Here is a 19,940-nt window from a genome sequence, read left to right as displayed (position 1 = left end):
CGATGGTTTTAGGGTACGTGGGAATATATAGGCGAAAGAAGTCGGTCGGGGGGTGCCCGAGGGGTCCACGAGAAAGGGGCTCGCACCCTTAGGGGGGGGGGGCGCCCCATATCTCCTAGGATCCTCGAGGATCTTATGACTTGATCTCCAAGCTTCCAGGATGATAATCTTCCAAAAAATCACGTTGCCGAAGGTTTCATTCCATTTGGACTCCGTTTGATATTCCTTTTCTTCAAAATACTGAAACAGGCAATAAAACAGCAATATGGGTTGGGCCTCCGGTTAGTAGGTTAGTCCCAAAAATAATATAAAAGTGTATAATAAAACCCATAAGCATTCAAAACACATAGTAATATAGCATGAATGCTTCATAAATTATAGATACGTTGGAGACGTATGAGCATCCCTAAGCTTAATTCCTACTCGTCCTCGAGTAGGTAAATGATAAAAGAAAGAATTTATGAAGTGTGAATGCTAGAAGGTGCTCAAGTTTGATCAATGATAATTTTAATCACCTTTTCTAGCATGATAATATGTCATAACAGTAGTTCATCTCATAAAACTTTTCACGAACTAGTAACAAGCAATTCACATGTTAAAGCATAGACCATAAACTTCTTGAAAACTAGCAAACTTCATTCTTAGTCATCAAAACAATTGCAATTCATCTTACTTTCAGGAAGAGTCTATGTCAGAGCTTTGATTTAGCTAACTTCACATACTCAACTATCATATAGTCTTCTACAATTGCTAACACTCATGCAATACTTGTGGTTATGAAGTTTTAATCAGACACAAAGAAAGATTGGGTCTTATAATGTTGCCTCCAAATGTATTCACCTTTGGGTGATGTCAACAATAATAGTTCATGCTAACGTACATCCAATTGGATATATATATCAGGATCACCCTAACACAAAGTGCTTGCCAAAGGATAAAATGAAAAAAAGGAAAGGTGAAGATCACCTTGACTCTTGCATAAAGTAAAAGACATAAAGTAAAAGATAGGCCCTTCGCAGAGGGAAGCAGAGGTTGTCATGCGCTTTTAGGGTTGGATACACAAAATCTTAATGCGAAAGAATGTCACTTTATATTGCCCCTTGTATATGGACCTTTATTATGCAGTCTTCGCTTTTATTGCTTCCATAACAAGTTCGTACAAAGCTTATTTTCTCCACACTAATAAGTCATGCATATTTAGAGAGCAATTTTTATTGCTTGCACCGATGACAACTTACTTGAAGGATCTTACTCAATCGATAGGTAGGTATGGTGGACTCTCATGGCAAAAACTAGGTTTAAGGATATTTGGAAGCACAAGTAGTATCTCTACTTGGTGCTAGGAATTTTGGCTAGAATGAGGGGGAAAGGCAAGCTCAACATGTTTGAATGATCCATGATAATATACTTTAACTGAGATACGAGAAAACATAACCCATCACGTTGTCTTCCTTGTCCAACATCAACTCTTTAGCATGTCATACTTAATGAGTGCTCCCAATTATGAAAGATGTCTATGATAATATATTTATATGTGAAACCTCCCTTCCTTCAATATTCTTTCATGAATTGTTCAAATGACCAATACAATGCCTGCTAACCGTCAATAAATTTACAACCTCTACTTCTTAGATGTGAAGTCATTACTCCCCATGGAGTAAGCAAATGAAACATATATAAATTCAGATTTATGACATTCAACTCATTCAACCATTTACTCATAGGATATAAGTGAAGCACAAGAGTAAATGAAAAGCTACTCCAAAAAGATATAAGTGAAGATCAATGAGTAGCTAAATAATTATGCAACTATGCAAAGACTCTCTCTCAATAAAGAATTTCAGATCTTGGTATTGTATTCAAACAGCAAGAAAAACAAAATAAAATGACATTTCAAGGATAGCACAACTCATGTGAAGAAGCAAAAACTTAGGCTCAACCGATACTAACCGATAGTTGTTGAAGAAGAAAGGTGGGATGCCTACCGGGGCATCCCCAAGCTTAGATGCTTGAGACTTCTTGAAATATTATCTTGGGGTGCCTTGGGCATCCCCAAGCTTGAACTTTTGTGTCTCCTTAATTCCTCTCATATCATGGTTTCTCTTTTTATCAAAAGCTTCATTCACAACAAACTCAACAAGAACTCGTGAGATAGGTTAGTATAAACCAATGCAAAACCTTATCATTTTATACTGTAACAAATCACTTAAATTATTATTAAACATTGAATACTAAATGCCTCTGCATATTTAACACTCCTATCCTCAAATAGAATCATTAAACAAGCAAACATATGCAAACAATGCAAACATAACAGTAATCTGCCAAAACAGTACAGTCTGTAAAGAATGCAAGAGTATCAATACTTCCCTGACTCCAAAAATTATGAGAGAAAATTACCACTGTAATAAATTTATCAGAGCTTCATATTCAAAAATATTCAACATTATACCATTCTCTTACTTTTCTAGGGAATTTTTGCAACAACGGTAAACTTTCTGTTTTCAAACAGCAACATGTATACTAGCAAAATAAGCATGGCAAAGGCTATCCTTGACATTTTTATTGAAACTAAAGATGCAAAACATTATTATAAATAATAGAAAGAAAATACTAACAAAAGAAAATGACGCTCCGAGCAAAACACATATCATGTGGCGAATAGAAATATAGCTCCAAGTAAAGTTACCGATGAACGAAGACGAAAGAGGGGATGCCTTCCGGGGCATCCCCAAGCTTAGGCTCTTGGTTGTCCTTGAATATTACCTTGGGGTGCCTTGGGCATCCCCAAGCTTAGGATCTTTCCACTCCTTATTTCATAGTCCATCGAATCTTTACCCAAAACTTGAAAACTTTTCAACCACACAAAACTCAAAACAAAACTCGTAAGCTCCGTTAGTATAAGAAAATAAAACCACCACTTAGGTACTGTAATAAACTCATTCTAAATTCATATTGGTGTAATATCTACTGTATTCTAACTTCTCTATGGTTCATACCCTCCGATACTACTCATAGATTATTCAAAATAAGCAAACAACGCACAGAAAACATAATCTGTCAAAAACAGAACAGTCTGTAGTAATCTGTATCAAACGTATACTTCTGGAACCCCAAAAATTATTAAATAAATTGCTGGACCTAAGGAATTTGTCTATTAATCACCTGCAAAAATAATCAACCTAAAAGCACTCTTCAGTAAAAAAATGGCTAATCTCGTGAGCGCAAAAGTTTCTGTTTTTTACAGCAAGATCATATAAACTTCACCCAAGTCTTCCCAAAGGTTCTACTTGGCACTTTATTGAAACAAAACATATAAAACATGATTAATACAGTAGAATAATCATGTGAACACACAAAAACAGTAAGGATAAATATTGGGTTGTCTCCCAACAAGCGCTTTTCTTCAATGCCTTTCTAGCTAGGCATGATGATGGCAATGATGCTCACATAAAAGATAAGAATTGAAACATAAAGGGAGCATCATGAAGCATATGACTAGCACATTTAAGCCTAACCCACTTCCTATGCATAGGGATTTTATGAACAAACAACTTATGGGAACAATAATCAACTAGCATAGGATGGCACAACAAGCATAACTTCAAGATTTTCAACACATAGGGAGGAAACTTGACATTATTGCAATTCCTACAAGCATATATTCCTCCCTCATAATAATTTTCAGTAGCATCATGAATGAATACAACAATATAACCAGCACCTAAAGCATTCTTTTCATGATCTACAAGCATTGAAAATTTACTACTCTCCACATAAGCAAAATTCTTCTCATTCGGAATAGTGGAAGTACCATAAGAGACTTGAACACTAAAAATTGTTTCCACATTAAAAGAGTAATGTTCACAAAAAGGGTAATCATAATCATGACAAGATTTGTAAATATAATCATCACTACTTTTTATAGCATAAGTTTCATCACAATAATCATCATAAGTAGCAACTTCATTCTCATCATAATCGATTGAAACCTCTCCCAAGATAGTGGAATCACTAAATAAAGTTGATACTCTTCCAAATCCACTTTCATATTCATCACAATAAGGTTCAACATCCTCCAAAATAGTTGGATCACTAAATCCTAAAGTTGACACTCTTCCAAACCCACTTTCATCAATATAATCATCATAAGTAGGAGGCATGCTATCATCATAACAACTTTGCATATCAAAACTTGGGAGACAAAAAATATCATATTCATCAAACATAGCTTCCCCAAGCTTGGGCCCTTTCATATCATAAGCATAATCACTCTCATCATTAAAAATATGGATAGCACCAATAATAAAGCAATTATCATCATCACAATGAGTAGTAGGAGCAACATCATTTGGGAGGGATGCCTTTTTACCTTTGTTGCTCCTTCTTTTCTTTTTCTTCTTCACATTATGTGTGGGTTCAACCTTCCTTTTTGAGCTCCTTATTGACGAGATTGGTTGAATAGAAAGCTCCTCCTCGTTGCCTGATTCATCATAAGAAATAATAGGAGGATATTGGGAAGTCTCTTCCCTTTCATTAGTATTCTCATCATCTTCTATTTGCTTTCTTTTCTTTAGGTAATTGGCAATATAAGGATTTTCAATGCAATTCTCCGCACAAAACATATAAATCTTTTCTAGATCAATATCAAGGAATTTCTTATGGGCAAATTCTGGAAGATCCTTAAGTAAGCGTTTCAATTCTTCATAACCCAAAAGTAAACTAAGTTCATTGTAATGTGCAAGGGAGATCAAATCATCACAATTTTTGGACACGATTCGATCATGAAACAATTTGCATTGGAGATGTAAATGACCATGTTTATTGCAAAGTTCACAAGTACGGCAAAGGAATTTTAAATTTTCAGCACTCACATCTAGCCTTTCTTGCAACCATTTAGTTTCTAAATGCTTATGCCTCTTGCAATAAATATCTTCTCTATTAGGTGTGTTCATGCAGACATGCACTCCACAAAAGTTGACATGCTCATAAGAGATATTTTCATCATGACTAGAGCAATCATCATTAATACTATGGATATTCAAGGAGTTCATACTAACAACATTGCAATCATGCTCATCATTCAAAGATTTAGTATCAAGCATTCTAATGCATTCTTCTTCTAGCACTTGAGCACAATTTCCTTTCCATCAAACTCACGAAAGATATTAAAAAGACGAACCGTACGAGACAAACTTAACTCCATTTTTTTGTTGTTTTCTTTTATAAACTAAACTAGTGATAGAAAAAGAAACAAAAAGATTCAATTGCAAGATCTAAAGATATACCTTCAAGCACTCACCTCCCCGACAACGGCGCCAGAAAAGAGCTTGATGTCTACTACACAACCTTCTTCTTGTAGACGTTGTTGGGCCTGCAAGTGCACAGGTTTGTAGGACAGTAGCAAATTTCCCTCAAGTGGATGACCTAAGGTTTATCAATCCGTACGAGGCGTAGGATGAAGATGGTCTCTCTCAAACAACCCTACAACCAAATAACAAAGAGTCTCTTGTCTCCCCAACACACCCAATACAATGGTAAATTGTATAGATGCACTTGTTCGGCGAAGAGATAGTGATACAAGTGCAATATGGATGGTAGATAAAGGTATTTGTAATCTGAAATTATAAAAATAGCAAGGTAACAAGTGGTAAAAGTGAGCGTAAACGGTATTGCAATGATAGGAAACAAGGCCTAGGGTTCATACTTTCACTAGGTGCAAGTTTTCTCAAGAATAATAACATAGATAGATCATATAACAATCCCTCAACATGCAACAAAGAGTCACTCCAAAGACACTAATAGCGGAGAACGAACGAAGAGATTATGGTAGGGTACGAAACCACCTCAAAGTTATTCTTTCGGATCGATCTATAGAAGAGTTCGTACTAGAATAACACCTTAAGACACAAATCAACCAAAACCCTAATGTCACCTAGATACTCCATTGTCACCTCAAGTATCTGTGGGCATGATTATACGATATGCATCACACAATCTCAGATTCATCTATTCAACCAACACAAAGTACTTCAAAGAGTGCCCCAAAGTTTCTACCGGAGAGTCAAGAACATGTGCCAACCCCTATGCATAGGTTCATGGGCGGAACCCGCAAGTTGGTCACCAAAACATACATCAAGAGGCACATGATATCCCATTGTCACCACAGATAAACACGGCAAGACATACATCAAGTGTTCTCATAAAAGACTCAATCCGATAAGATAACTTCAAAGGGGAAACTCAATTCATCACAAGAGAGTAGAGGGGAAGAAATATCATAAGATCCAACTACAACAACAAAGCTCGGGATACATCAAGATCGCGCCATAGAGGGAACACGAGAGAGAACACGAGAGAGAGAGAGATAGATCAAACACATAGCTACTAGTACATACCCTCAGCCTCGAGGGTGAACTACTCCCTCCTCGTCATGGAGAGCGCCGGGATGATGAAGATGGCCACTGGTGATGGGATCCCCCTCTGGCAGGGTGCCGGGAAGGGCTCCCGAGAGGTTTTTGGTGGCTACAGAGGCTTGCGGCGGCGGAACTCCCGATCTATCTTGATATTCAATGGTTTTAGGGTACGTGGGAATATATAGGCGAAAGAAGTCGGTCGGGGGTGCCCGAGGGGTCCACGAGACAGGGGGCCGCGCCCTGTAGGGGGGGCTCCCCCTATCTCCTGGGCTCCTCGAGGATCTTTTGACTTGATCTCCAAGCCTCCAGGATGACAATCTTCCAAAAAATCACGTTGCCGAAGGTTTCATTCCGTTTGGACTCCGTTTGATATTCCTTTTCTTCGAAATACTGAAACAGGCAATAAAACAGCAATATGGGCTGGGCCTCCGGTTAGTAGGTTAGTCCCAAAAATAATATAAAAGTGTATAATAAAACTCATAATCATTCAAAACACATAATAATATAGCATGAATGCTTCATAAATTATAGATACGTTGGAGACGTATCAGTCTTCACCCTACAACACATGGCCTTACGACCATGACAACTTTGTTTTGTGGGTGGCATTTTTGGAGTAAAATATCAACTTTGTTAGAATCCAAAACCTTTTTAATCTACCTTGAAGGCAAATCTAAACAGACCAGCGATGTCACCATGATGTGTTTTTCAACGCCACGATAAGTAGTGTCTATGCATCATGATATTTTTTATTTTTTATATACCCGTTCAGCAGGCAAATTTTTTTTCAACGTCACCTGTAGCTATGATTACCCGTCCAGCAGGCAAATTTTTTTATTTGTTTGTACGGACTGCCGAACTGATATCCTTGTGCGATCGGGCATGTAAAAACTAAGTATATTTATTTTTTTATTGTGATCGGACGATAATGTAATACGACACTGCTATGAGATTTGGCGTGCCCTTTCTGATCGGACAGGTTTGAATTTTAAATTTACTTTCCACATGTACAATGTACAGATAGTTGTGGATGGCCGTCATCCACGTCCATGTCCATGAACGGATGTGATGTCCGGTTTGCTTGTCAACTTTGGACATGCCCTCAGAAAAAGCTTCGGACATCCCTTAAGCCACATATATATTTCTCGTGTCCCCCACTATATACATTGAAAAAAAAAACTGCTCTCGTCTCCTCTCGCGTTCCCGTCGATAAGCGATTGATCGCCGCCGCGCGCCCTAGGGCATAACCGCATGAGGGCCGTCAGCGCCTCTCGGAAGCTTCGTCAAGAACTCGACGTGGGTGGCCTGCACCGGCTGCCGCGCGCATGCCGAGGCGGATCAGCCGATCTGCCGGGCTTCTCCGACCTCGCGGTCGATACGGCTCAGACCTAACCTCATGATCGATACAGGTATGTTGTACAGATGCCAAGTTACATACGTACATGACTACATGTTCCATCCATACAAGATACAACATATGTAGGGCCGCGTAAGCTACGGGATTAAGTGAAAGTCTAGTTTACTTAGTATTCTACTAGTTCTGTTACGCATTAAGAATGAAGAAAAACACACCACCAACCTAGAGTTACATCAATAGAAATGTACTTTCTCCGTAAACTAATATAAGACCTTTGAATCTACCACTATCATCATTGATGGCCGTGGTATGAATGGAAGGAGCCCACCAAGATATGGATGGGGATAGAAAACCCATGTGACAAGGAGGACTTAGAGTTTTTCTATGCATCCACCACTATCATTGTTCGTAACGGTGCAAAAACCCCCTTCTGGGACTCACCTTGGCTCCTTGGACGCAAACCGAAAGACATTGCCCTGCTCATTCACGAAGCGTCCACGAGAAAGAATTGGAAGGTTCGAGAGGCCCTCAAACACAACGCGTGGATTCTCAAGATCAAACCTCCCGCCAACGTCTCCGCGGAGCACATCACACAATTCTTCACACTTTGGGCGCTTTTGCATGAGGTCCAACTCGATGACGACATCATATGGAAGCATATGTCTAGTGGGCTCTACTCGGCGGCATCCGAATACAAGGCACAATTTTTAGGGATGGTTCTCTCACCCATGGATAAAATGATATGGAAGGCTTGGGCTCCTCCAAAGATCAAGTTCTTTGATTGGTTGGCTCTACAAGATAGAGTTTGGACCGCCGATAGATTGGCGAAACGTGGGTGGCCCAACTGTGGTCTTTGCCCTCTCTGTAAGAGAGTGCAAGAATGTGAGTCTCATCTCTTCTTCAAATGCCGCTACACTCGAAGGCTTTGGTCTTTGATCATTGACAGGTACCACATTATCGGACTTGACGTCTCCGGTTGGCCCTTGTTCGACTCGGTTGAGGCTTGATGGGCAAGTACCTGCGGCAACGACACGCCAAACCATCAAGCTAAGGCGTTCCTAACATTGTTTCATGGACTATCTGGAACGAGCGAAACGCAAGAGTCTTCAAGCACAAGAGCGCACCGCCGACTATATTGCTTGCCTCCATAGAGACCGAGGCCAACCTTTGGGTCATAGCCGGTGCAAAGAAATTAGGGTCCATTATTTTGCGAGAGTAATCTCATGTCATGTATTCGGGTTACTTGTAACAAACTCTATTCTCTTTTATTTAATGGATGAGGCAAAACGTTTGCCTTCGTTTCAAAAACTATATATAAGACCTTTGATTAGTGATCTACAAGGCCTTACAAGAGGGAATACTGCTGTGGCTTTCTTCTGAGTTACAAAATGTATTGTTACAGTTTGATATCGATACTATGTGTACTAGAAGACTTGATATATTTTTGCACTAATACCGACATTGTCTTGTCAAATCCTGGCTTTGGTGTCCCTATGCATTATCACCTTAGCAGCTACCCGGCCAATGGTTGGTATTCCAAAATATAAATACGAACAATAAGCTACCCGACCGAGATATTGTTGGTGCAAAGGTGACATATGGTGTGTACATTTCTGCTAGTTGACCTAGGTTATGGTGTTTCTTTTTATATGAAGAGCGAATATTGGTGGAAGCGCATATTTCTCAAAGTTGACATGCAAACATGTGGTCGCTATAGCCTACAGTGTGTCATGGCACATTTGGCGCTTCAATTTTCATATAAATATTGAAGAGGGATATTGACTTAAGCACCTGACGGTCACTGGCACATCAGACATGGCGCCCGCTACTGAAAATGCGAGAACGGTGGTAGCACCTCTTCGGATCTATCAACATAGCCGGCGATCTATGCGTCTGGTACCAATGAAGAACTTAACTGTGTTTTCCAGAGCATGTAGTTTTTCCCTGCTGAGCTTCTCAGAATTATGTGCTCAAGGAGCGTCGTCGCCTGAGAAGAGGAGAGGATGCCATCTAGATACATGCTCAAATATCATGCAAACATGTGCGAAGAGAGGAGGACTATGTGGTGAGGCGTGTCTACCGGGTAGGGGCCACTCTGTTTATACCGATCATTGTCAAGCAATATTACTTTGAGTACCAAGTCTAGGGTTAACCGGATAACACTTATCAGCACATTATTGGCATTTCAAATGACACATTAGCAAACTCTAGCATAAATATCATATCAAAGTTGTGTGGAAATAATTCGTCAAAGAGCGCTAGAAAGTCGTAGGTAAGTATATGGTATGGATAGCTTTCAGATAGAAAGCTGCTGCTCCATTTTTAAATTTAATTTTTGAAACTTGCTGCTCATTTTTCTTAGTGACGCGAGAGAGATAGGAAGCTACTGCTTCGCTTGCCTTCGTTTTGTAGAAGCAAAGCTTTAACTATCGAAACAACAATTTTATCGAGGTGGGACGGGGTTTGCGGTTAACCTTGTTATGTTACTGTGGAAAACATTCAAATAAATTTTGAATTCAGAAATTTTCATCTGGAAATAGTTGACCCTGAACTTGAAAACAAAGAAACAAAACGGTGAGTGGAATCTATTCGGTAACCCGGGCTGGGAAACTCGGGAACCAAAACGGTCGGAGAATTTATTGCCCGACAACCAAACCTTGCTTATTAGTCAGGTGAATTCTTCAAAGAATTAGACCTCAGTAGAGACGATTTTGTCAGGGTTCCCAATAGGTAGAGTAACTCTGTCTATCCATCCGCCAAACCGATCTGAAATACTCACCACACGACAATGCTCTGCGCGGAAATAATCAAATAAGAGTGAGGAATCTGCTGCCTTGTAGGCTAGAGCTTTTAGCCTAGTTTAGTTTGGAGATATGAATCTGCTGCCGCATTCATACTTGTGTGTGTGCGCGCGCGCGTACATACTTTATCTCTTTGGACTCTGTTTCTCACAGGGAAACCGGGGAACCGGGGAAACTTGAGCTTGGCTCGGCACGTAACTGTTCTTGCATATTTGGGAAACCTGAATGTCCAAGCAAGAGATCGCAGTCTGAGCACACGATGATACTGTACATGATAGTGCATTAGTAGAAGGAACCCCTTTGCTTACCGTCTGAGCGCACGATGATAGTCCATTAGTAGAAGGAACCCCCAATCAGTTAACTTCAGGTCAACATGGAAATGAATAAAGTCAGCTTGCTCTACTTGCAAGAAACGGCCAGTTTATTTCGATAAACAACGCATCTAATGCCTGAATTGTGTCGTGGAGTCGACTTCAAATGGACAAACGTGCAGACAATTACAACAATTCTTTTGCTTATCCTTACTGCGTTTTTCCTTCTTTTTTGTTTGTCACATCATTCTACACCATACGGCTTCTATATAGCCGAGTTACTGGTACGCCGGTGCACACAGAATTCTTCGCAAGAACTCGCTAAGAATACTTCACAAGTAGAGTACTAGATCGAGAGTGTCAAATGGAAGCAACAGACGAGGAGAGGCCACTGCTGAGCCAGCATCCACAGGTGATAGATATTCCTCCGCTCAACCAGCATCCCTGTTGTCTACGAGTAATTAGCATGTAATACCAAATGTTGAATCTCCATGTGACACATAGCACGTGGAAATGTGTTATCAAGTTTAGTTTCTGCATTTTTGTTTAGGATGAATGTTCAAGGTACACGAGTGATGGAACAGTTGATTTCTACAGACAGCCCGCTCTCAAGCAGAGCACTGGCAACTGGAGAGCATGCTTCTTCATTCTAGGTACTGCAGAAAGCTTACTAAGAACATCTGCTTCCTGCTCCACATTTTCCATACAGAAGTAACATGTTGAGCCTTGGGCCTAATCAGGTGCCGAATTCAGTGAATGCATGTGCTTCTTCGCCGTCGCCAAGAACTTGGTCACCTACCTTACGACGGTGCTCCATGAGAGCAACGTCGACGCTGCGAGGAATGTGTCGACCTGGATCGGCAGCTGCTTCCTCACGCCGGTCATCGGAGCCTTCTTGGCCGACTCTTATTGGGGAAGATACACCACAATTGCAGTTTTCCTGTCGGTTTACATCATTGTAAGCGAGACAACGTTTCTGAATTTACTGTATAATGGTGTGCGACATTTCTGCAAATTTTCATTGACCATGTGCAATATCTCTGAAAAATTGTCTTTGTGCCAGGGGATGCTCATCATGACATCATCGGCGGCGCTTCCGTTTTTCCTTCCGCGTTCCTCCGACGAGAGTGGTGGTGTCCATCCTGCCGCCGTCTACCTTGGGCTCTACCTTGTTGCCCTCGGCACAGGTGGAATCAAACCCTGTGCCGCGGCCTTGGGCGCTGATCAGTTCGACGGCGCCGACCCAAAGGAGCGGGTGGCCAAGGGCTCCTTCTTCAACTGGTACTACTTCTCGATCAACATTGGCTCGCTGCTGGCGTCGACCTTGCTCGTATGGGTGCAGGATAACATCGGGTGGACCGTCGGGTTCGGGATCCCGACGGTCCTCATAGGATTCGGCCTAGCCGTGTTCGTCGCCGGGGGGAGGATTTACAGGTACAAGCCACTAGGACGGGGAGGTAGCCCGCTGGCGAGGGTCTTCCAGGTGGTTGTGGCAGCCACGAGGAATTGCCGTCTCGAGCTGCCCGATGATTCCTCGGCCCTGCACGAAAATGACAGAGGTGAGCATACAAGTCAATTCACGTTCTTTGACAAGGCTGCGATCGTGCTGCCGTCGTCGGAGAAGAAGGGCCCGTGGCGGCTCTGCACGGTGTCGCAGGTCGAGGAGCTGAAGACGCTGCTGCGGATGTCTCCCGTCTGGGCGTCGCTGCTCATCTTCTTCGCGGTCACCGGGCAGATGTCGTCCACGCTTATCGAGCAGGGCATGGCTATGGACAAGCGCGTCGGCGCCTTTGTTGTGTCGCCTGCGTCCCTGTCTACCTTCGACGTCATCAGCGTCCTGGTCTGGGTTCCTATTTATGACGCCGTCCTGGTGCCGCTCGCCCGGCGTGTCACCGGCGAGGACAGGGGCTTCACGCAGCTCCAGCGCATTGGTGTCGGCCTGGCACTGTCCGCGGCCGGCATGGCGTACGCTGCGTTGATTGAGACAAGGCGGCTGGCGGCGCCGGCGAGCTCGATGAGCATCATGTGGCAGGCGCCGTGCTACTTCGTGCTGGGCGCGGCCGAGGTGTTCACCAGCATCGGCATGCTCGAGTTCTTCTACGATCAGTTCCCAGGGTCCATGAAGAGCCTCGGCTCGGCGCTCGCGCTGCTCGCCATCGCTGGCGGTAACTACCTCAACTCTGTCCTACTCGGCGCTGTCGCGTCCACCACCGGGTGGATCGCGGACAATCTCGACCAAGGTCACCTTGACTACTTCTTCTGGTTCATGGCTGGTCTCAGCGTGCTCAACCTGTTGCAGTTCGTCTACTGCTCGACCAGATACAAAAGCATAGATCAGCTTTAGTATAGTACTAGTCAATTGTAAATGATTTCAATTTGAAACTCTTTGATGGATTGTAAATTATCTACTGTTGCAGTTTCCGCGTTTTTTTTGCGAGGTACTCGCGTCTAGCTTCTTGATGACGTATCAAGTGAAAATGGAATTCAGTGCAGCTGGACTCTAGATGGTCAACTGTAATTTATTTTGAAAGGGAAAGACCATCGGCCTCTACATCAAAAGATACACGGACCAAATATTATTAATAATTAAAAATGCTGAGTAAATCAGCTTATACAAATAAAAAAAATATCTAAGGTCATGCGCATATGATATGCCTCACCACATCATCTCCAAATCGTACCGTCAAACCTATGACGACATATTTGCACACAAAGACCGCATCGCCTCAAGGCAACACCTTTAATAAGGTCAATGGTGCAACTAGACGACCTCAACCAGGACCAAATAATATCAATAAGCGGTTTGAAGCGAGGTGGTTCCTAGAAGATGGGTGTGAGGAGGTTGTGGTGAATGCTTGCGACAAAGCTGGGAGTACATGGGAGGGTAATGCGGCACAGCGGCACAAGTGTGTATCGCGGGAACTTGATGAATGGAGCAGAGATGTATTGGGTGACTTGCAAAAACGTATTAAAAAGCTCAAAGAGGAGTTAGAAAGGTGCCGAAGAGGGGATCTAACAGAAGCTGTGGTCCGGAGGGAACAAGTGCTATGTTTCAAGCTTGAGCGTCTTGAAGAGCAGCTCGAAATCTTCTAGAAACAGAGAGCACATACAAACTGGCTGGTAAAGGGGGTAGAAACACAAAGTTTTTCCACAAATTTGCCTTGAATAGAAAACGCAAGAACCATATGGGGAAGTTAAGGGGAGATGATGGGGTGGAGGTTCGAGGGGAGGATGGTCTGAAGTCACTCACAACTAATCATTTCTTTAACTTGTTTACCCCCATGGCAGGTACAAATATAAATCATGGGCTTGAGGCGATGTTACCTCTGGTGACTCCGCAAATGAATGAGCTTCTGTGTAGTGAATACACGGAAAAGGAGATCAAGAAATCAATGGATGAAATGGGGGATCTCAAGGCACCGGGAGCGGATGGTATGCCAGCTGTGTTCTATAAAAGGTTTTGGAGTACAGTGAGTGATGCCGTGGTACAAGAGGTGTTGAACATGTTGCGAGGTGGCAGTATACCAGAGGGATGGAATGAAACAACTGTGGTACTCATCCCAAAGGTTCGGAACCCAGATCGAATAAAGGATCTACGCCCTATTAGCCTATGCAATGTCGTTTACAAGCTTGTATCAAAGGTGATTGCAAACTGGCTCAAACTAATTTTGGACAAGCTTATTTCTGCAAACCAGAGTGCCTTCATCCCGGGACGATTGGTCTCGGATAATACCATTCTTGCATATGAGATGACACACCATATGAGAAGGAAGAGGAAGGGGAATGATGTTCTCATGGCCCTTAAGCTGGATATGAGCAAAGCGTACGACAGAGTTGAATGGCCTTTCTTGGAGAGGATGATGAGAAGAATGGGCTTTGCGAATGCCTTTTTGCAGTTGGTAATGAAGTGTGTCACAACGGTTTCTGCGTTGCCATTCTGGACGAATGTTCAAGGTACACGAGCGATACTTTTACCCGACATGGATGGCAGCATGATCTTCAGGTTGGCCCTCCAACATCTTAGGTGGTATACAGTCTCCACATGATTACTTGTATTATGCTTTTTTTGATTTTATTTGGAACTTGGACTTGATTATGGTTGTGTGCATCCCAGTTATGAAGAGGCCGGGTGTAATGCTTAAGAATTTAGCTACAATTCAGTCAGCTGAAATTTCACTTTTGGGTCAGTCTTTTTTGTGGCCATTGGATTTTTCTCCGAGATTCGTGCTGCATTTTTTTTCCTGGCATGTGTTGTTTGTTGTGTGGGCTTCTTTCTTTTTTTTGACTGACCCCTTATTTGGTCCAGTCGATTTCCTTCTGGCCCGAAGCCCATTAACTGTGCGATCTAGTCCTCCACTCTTTCCCTTTGTTTTTAATATTTTTTTGTTTTTCTATGCTTTTGCCTTTGTTTTTTTGTTTCTCTTCGTTAGTTGGTTTTATTTTTTGTTTTGTGGATATTTATGGGATGTTGGGTGAGTGTAATTTACAAACATAATAATTTGCAATATGTGCGAAAATTACACTACTATATGATTATTGTTTGTGTACTAAAAACATGTAATTTAAGAGCGAAGTTGTGTGCAAGTTTTGCAAACTTTTTTCGTTAACTTTGGTAATAATACTCCTTATTTTTATTTATTTATTTTTCTTCTTAAATGGTAATACTAATGACACTAATTTATTCTTTCTTAGAAAACCTTATTGTTTTGATTTTGTTTTAGTTTCTATTTTAAGTTTTACTTATAAAAGGGTAATACCAATGTTAGTAATTCATTCTTCCTTAGAAAACATCATTATTTTTTTCCTTAAAGAGTAATACGTAAGCCACTAATTCATTATTTTCTTGAAAACTCTGGTATTTTGGTTTTTTTAGTATTACTTTATTTGCTTTATTCTTTAATGATAATACCAGTGCATCAAATTCATTTCTTCACAAGAAACTTCCTTTTTGTGAAAATTACACTATTATATTTTTATTCCCGCATGTTATAAAAAGTGTAACTTTTGTGCAAATTGTTTGCAAAATATTTCATTATCTTTTTATTATTTTCAGTTCTTGTCTTCTTAACTGGAAACCAATAACACTAGTTCATTATTTCTTAGAAAATTTCACTATTTTAATTTTGCTTAAGTTTTTATTTCATTTCCTTTATTCTTTAAGGGTAATACCAATACCTCTAATTCATTCCTACTTATGATTTTTGTGAAATTTCACTATTTGTGCTTATTCTTGCATATTATAAAAAAGCACAATTTCTATTCAAACCGCGTGCAAATTCTGTCATTTTTTTCACCTTTCTTTCTTCTTAAACTGTAATACTGATACCACTCTATTCATTATTTTGATCTGGAGAAGTAGAGACACCATGGATCAAATACCAATACCACTAACTCATTCTTTCTTTAGAAAAAGTTTTTTTGTGAAAAAATTCACTATTATGTGTTTATTCAAAGCACAAATTATGTGCAAATTTTGTCATTATTTTGTTTAATTTTTTATATCATTTCTTTCCTATTTAAGTGTATTTTTGCTTCATTTTCTATTTTTGTTCTCTGTTTCTCTGGGTTTTTGTTTTCCCTTTCTCTTTTCTTATTGGTTATTCTTGTGTCTTTTGGATTTTTTGCTGAGTGTAATTATATACAAAAATAGTATGTAATATGTGCCAAAATTTCATGACTATATGATTAATTTTGCATATTACGATAAAGTGCAATTTTGCTGCATAATTGTGTGCAAGTTTTTTTAGTTGTCTTTCTTCATAAAGGAAATGCATTATTTCAGTTATACTATGTGCAAAAAATTCACAATTATGTGTTTATTCATGCATATTAGTACAAAGCGCAATTTATGTGTAGATTGTGTGCAAATCTTATCATTATTTTGTTTTTGTTTTTTATATCATTTTCTTTCCTACTTAAGGGTATTTTTGCTTCATTTTCTATTTGTGTTTTCTGTTTCTATGGGTTTTCTTTTTCCCTTTTTCTTTCCTTTATTGGTTATTGTTGTTTTTTGTGGGCTTTTGGCTGAGTGTAATTATATACAAAGAAATATTATATAATGTGTGCCAAAATTTCATGACTATATGATTATTTTTGCATATTATGATAAAGTGCAATTTTGGTGCATAATTGTGTACAAGCTTTTTTAAATTGTCTTTCTTCTTAAAGGAAATACATTATTTCAGTTACACTATGTGGAAATTATAGTAGAATGCAAAAATGCACTATTATATGCTTATTCTTTGCATATTTTAAGAAGTGTAATACCAGTGCAACTCACTATAATTAACAACTCAGTATAATTAAAACCATGTTTCAGGTAGTCGACCATGTTTCTTCTTTTCGTTATTAGGTTAACAACTCGGTATAATTAAAACCATGCTACTCATGCAACCACCTTCCTGATTAAGCTGCATCACTATGATTAATTTGCAAAGTTGGAACTGTGTATATTACCATCTGTACAAGGGTTTTCTATGGAAGTCTTTGTACTAATTCATAGGGAGTGTGCATGTGTTGTTGGGTTCTTTCCATTGCCCATATCACTATGCATTGTGTTGTGATGCTTGTGGTTAGGTTGCATGTGGCAAACCTGACATTGGACTTATTGGTAAGAGTGGCCAAGGCCAAGGAGTCCACCGGCACACAAGCGCTGGGCTTGCGATTCAGCAAACACGTCAATCATTGAAGAAACTAGGACGGTGCATTCAACTCCTCCTCGCCCCTCGACTGAAACGAGTATGGGTTAGTCAACTGACCCAAAAATAAAAGTCAGTCAAGTCACCTGTAGCCGCTCCTAATATTTAAACCTTTTAAGTAATAAAGCGCCCTTTATTGAAAAAAGGTACACGAGCGATGGAACAATTTGATTTTTACAGACAGCCTGCTGTCAAGCAGAGCACTGACAACTTGAGAGCATGCTTCTTCATTCTAGGTAAAGCTTACTAAGAACATATGCTTCATGTTCCACATTTTCCATGCAGAAGTAACATGTTGAGCCTTGGACCTAAATCGGGTGCCGAATTCAGCGAATGCTTGTGTTTGGCCGCCGTAGCCAAGAACTTGGTCACCTACCTTACGACGGTGCTCCACGAAAGCAACATCGACGCTGCGAGGCATATGGCGACCAGGATCGGCAGCTGCTTCCTCACGCCGGTCATCAGAGCCTTCTTGGCTGACTCTTATTGGGGAAGATACTCGACAATTGAAGTTTTCCTGTCCGTTTATTTCATTGTAAGCTTGACAACGTTTCTGAAATTACTGTAAAGGCATTTATGCAAATTTTCATTGACCATGTGCAATATCTAAAAAATTGTCTTGTGCCAGAGGATGCTCATCATGAGATCATCGGCGGCGTTTCCGTTTTTCCTTCCGCGTTTCTCCGACAAGAGTGGTGGTGTCCATCCTGCTGCCGTCTACCTAGGGCTCTACCTTGTCGCCCTCGGCACAGGTGGAATCAAACTCTGTGCCGCGGCCTTGGGCGCCGATCAGTTCGATGGCGCCGACCCAAATGAGCGGGTGTCCAAGGGCTCCTTCTTTAACTGGTTCTACTTCTCGACCAACATTGTCTCGCTGCTGGCGGCGACCTTGCTCATATGGGTGCAGGCCAACATCGAGTGGACCATCGGGTTCGCGATCCCGACGGTCCTCATAGGATTCGGCCTAGCCGTGTTCGTCGCCGGGGGAAGGATTTACAGGTACAAGCCACTAGGAGGGGGAGGTAGCCCGGTGGCGAGGGTCTTCCAGGTGGTTGTGGCAGCCACAAGGAATTGTCGTCTCGAGCTGCGCGATGATTCCTCGGCCGTGCACGAAAATGACAGAGCTGAGCATACCAGTCAATTCACGTTCTTTGATAAGGCTGCGATCGTGCTGCCGTTGTTGGAGAAGAAGGGCCTGTGGCGGCTCTGCATGGTGTCGCAAGTTGAGGAGTTGAATATACTATTGCGGATGTAACCCGTCTGGGCGTCACTGCTCATCTTCTTCGCGGTCATCGCGCAGATGTCGTTGATACGTCTCCAATGTATCTATAATTTTTGATTGTTTCATGCTATTATATTACCCGTTTTGGATGTTTATGGGATTTACTTTACACTTTTATATCATTTTTTGGACTAACCTACTAACCGAAGGCCCAACCCAAATTGCTGTTTTTGTGTGCCTATTTTAGTGTTTCAAAGAAAAGGAATATCAAACGGAGTCCAAACGGAATGAAACCTTCGGGAGCGATCTTTTTGGAACACATGCAATCCAGGAGACATGGAGTGGATGTCAAGCAGTGAACGAGGCGGCCACGAGGGTGCCCGGCGCGCCCCAACCCTCGTGGGCCCCTCGAGCATCAACCGACCTACTTCTTCCTCCTATATATATCCACGTACCCTGAAAACATTCAAGAGCACCACGAAAAACTATTTCCACCGCCGTAACCTTCTGTATCCGCGAGATCCCTTCTTGGAGCCTTCGCCGGCGCTCCGCCGGAGGGGGAATCGACCATGGAGGGCTTCTACATCAACACCATAGCCTCTCTGATGAGTTGTGAGTAGTTTACCACAGACCCTCGGGTCCATAGTTATTAGCTAGATGGCTTCTTCTCTCTCTTTGAATCTCAATACAAAGTTCTCCTCGATCTTCTTGGAGATCTATTCGATGTAACTCTTTTTGCGGTGTGTTTGTCGAGATCCGATGAATTGTGGGTTTATGATCAAGTTTATCTATGAGAAATAATTGAATCTTCTCTGAATTCTTTTATGTGTGATTGGTTATCTTTGCAAGTCTCTTCGAATTATCAGTTTGGTTTGGCCTACTAGATTGATCTTTCTTGCAATGGGAGAAGTGCTTAGCTTTGGGTTCAATCTTGCAGTGTCCTTTCCGAGTGACAGCAGGGGCAACAAGGCACGTATTGTATTGTTGCCATCGAGGATAAAAATATGGGGTTTATATCATATTGCTTGAGTTTATCCCTCTACATCATGTCATCTTTCTTAATGCGTTACTCTGTTCTTCATGAACTTAATACTCTAGATGCAGGCAGGAGTCGATCGATGTGTGGAGTAATAGT

General features: G+C 41.3%; 1 protein-coding gene across 2 annotated transcripts; it reads left to right on the top strand.

Moving 5' to 3' along the window:
• Positions 1-7,595: 7,595 nt before the first annotated feature.
• LOC123155552 (protein NRT1/ PTR FAMILY 8.3) lies at positions 7,596-13,453 on the top strand. Of its 2 annotated transcripts, XM_044573706.1 has the most exons (5): positions 7,596-7,825; positions 11,159-11,297; positions 11,436-11,538; positions 11,626-11,843; positions 11,949-13,449. In XM_044573706.1, the coding sequence occupies exons 2-5, from the start codon at positions 11,250-11,252 to the stop codon at positions 13,227-13,229; spliced, it is 1,650 nt and encodes a 549-aa protein (XP_044429641.1). In that variant the 5' UTR covers positions 7,596-7,825; positions 11,159-11,249; the 3' UTR covers positions 13,230-13,449. The 2 variants fall into 2 exon arrangements, with proteins under 2 accessions (XP_044429641.1, XP_044429640.1); XM_044573705.1 differs by lacking the exon at positions 7,596-7,825 and having other exon boundaries at positions 11,639-11,843; positions 11,949-13,453.
• The last annotated feature ends 6,487 nt before the right edge of the window (positions 13,454-19,940 follow it).

Source organism: Triticum aestivum, chromosome 7B, assembly GCF_018294505.1.
Source record: "Triticum aestivum cultivar Chinese Spring chromosome 7B, IWGSC CS RefSeq v2.1, whole genome shotgun sequence".
Classification (NCBI taxonomy): Eukaryota; Viridiplantae; Streptophyta; class Magnoliopsida; order Poales; family Poaceae; genus Triticum; species Triticum aestivum.
Note: the sequence above shows the minus strand (reverse complement) of the source record. Positions and strands in the feature narration are given on the sequence as shown.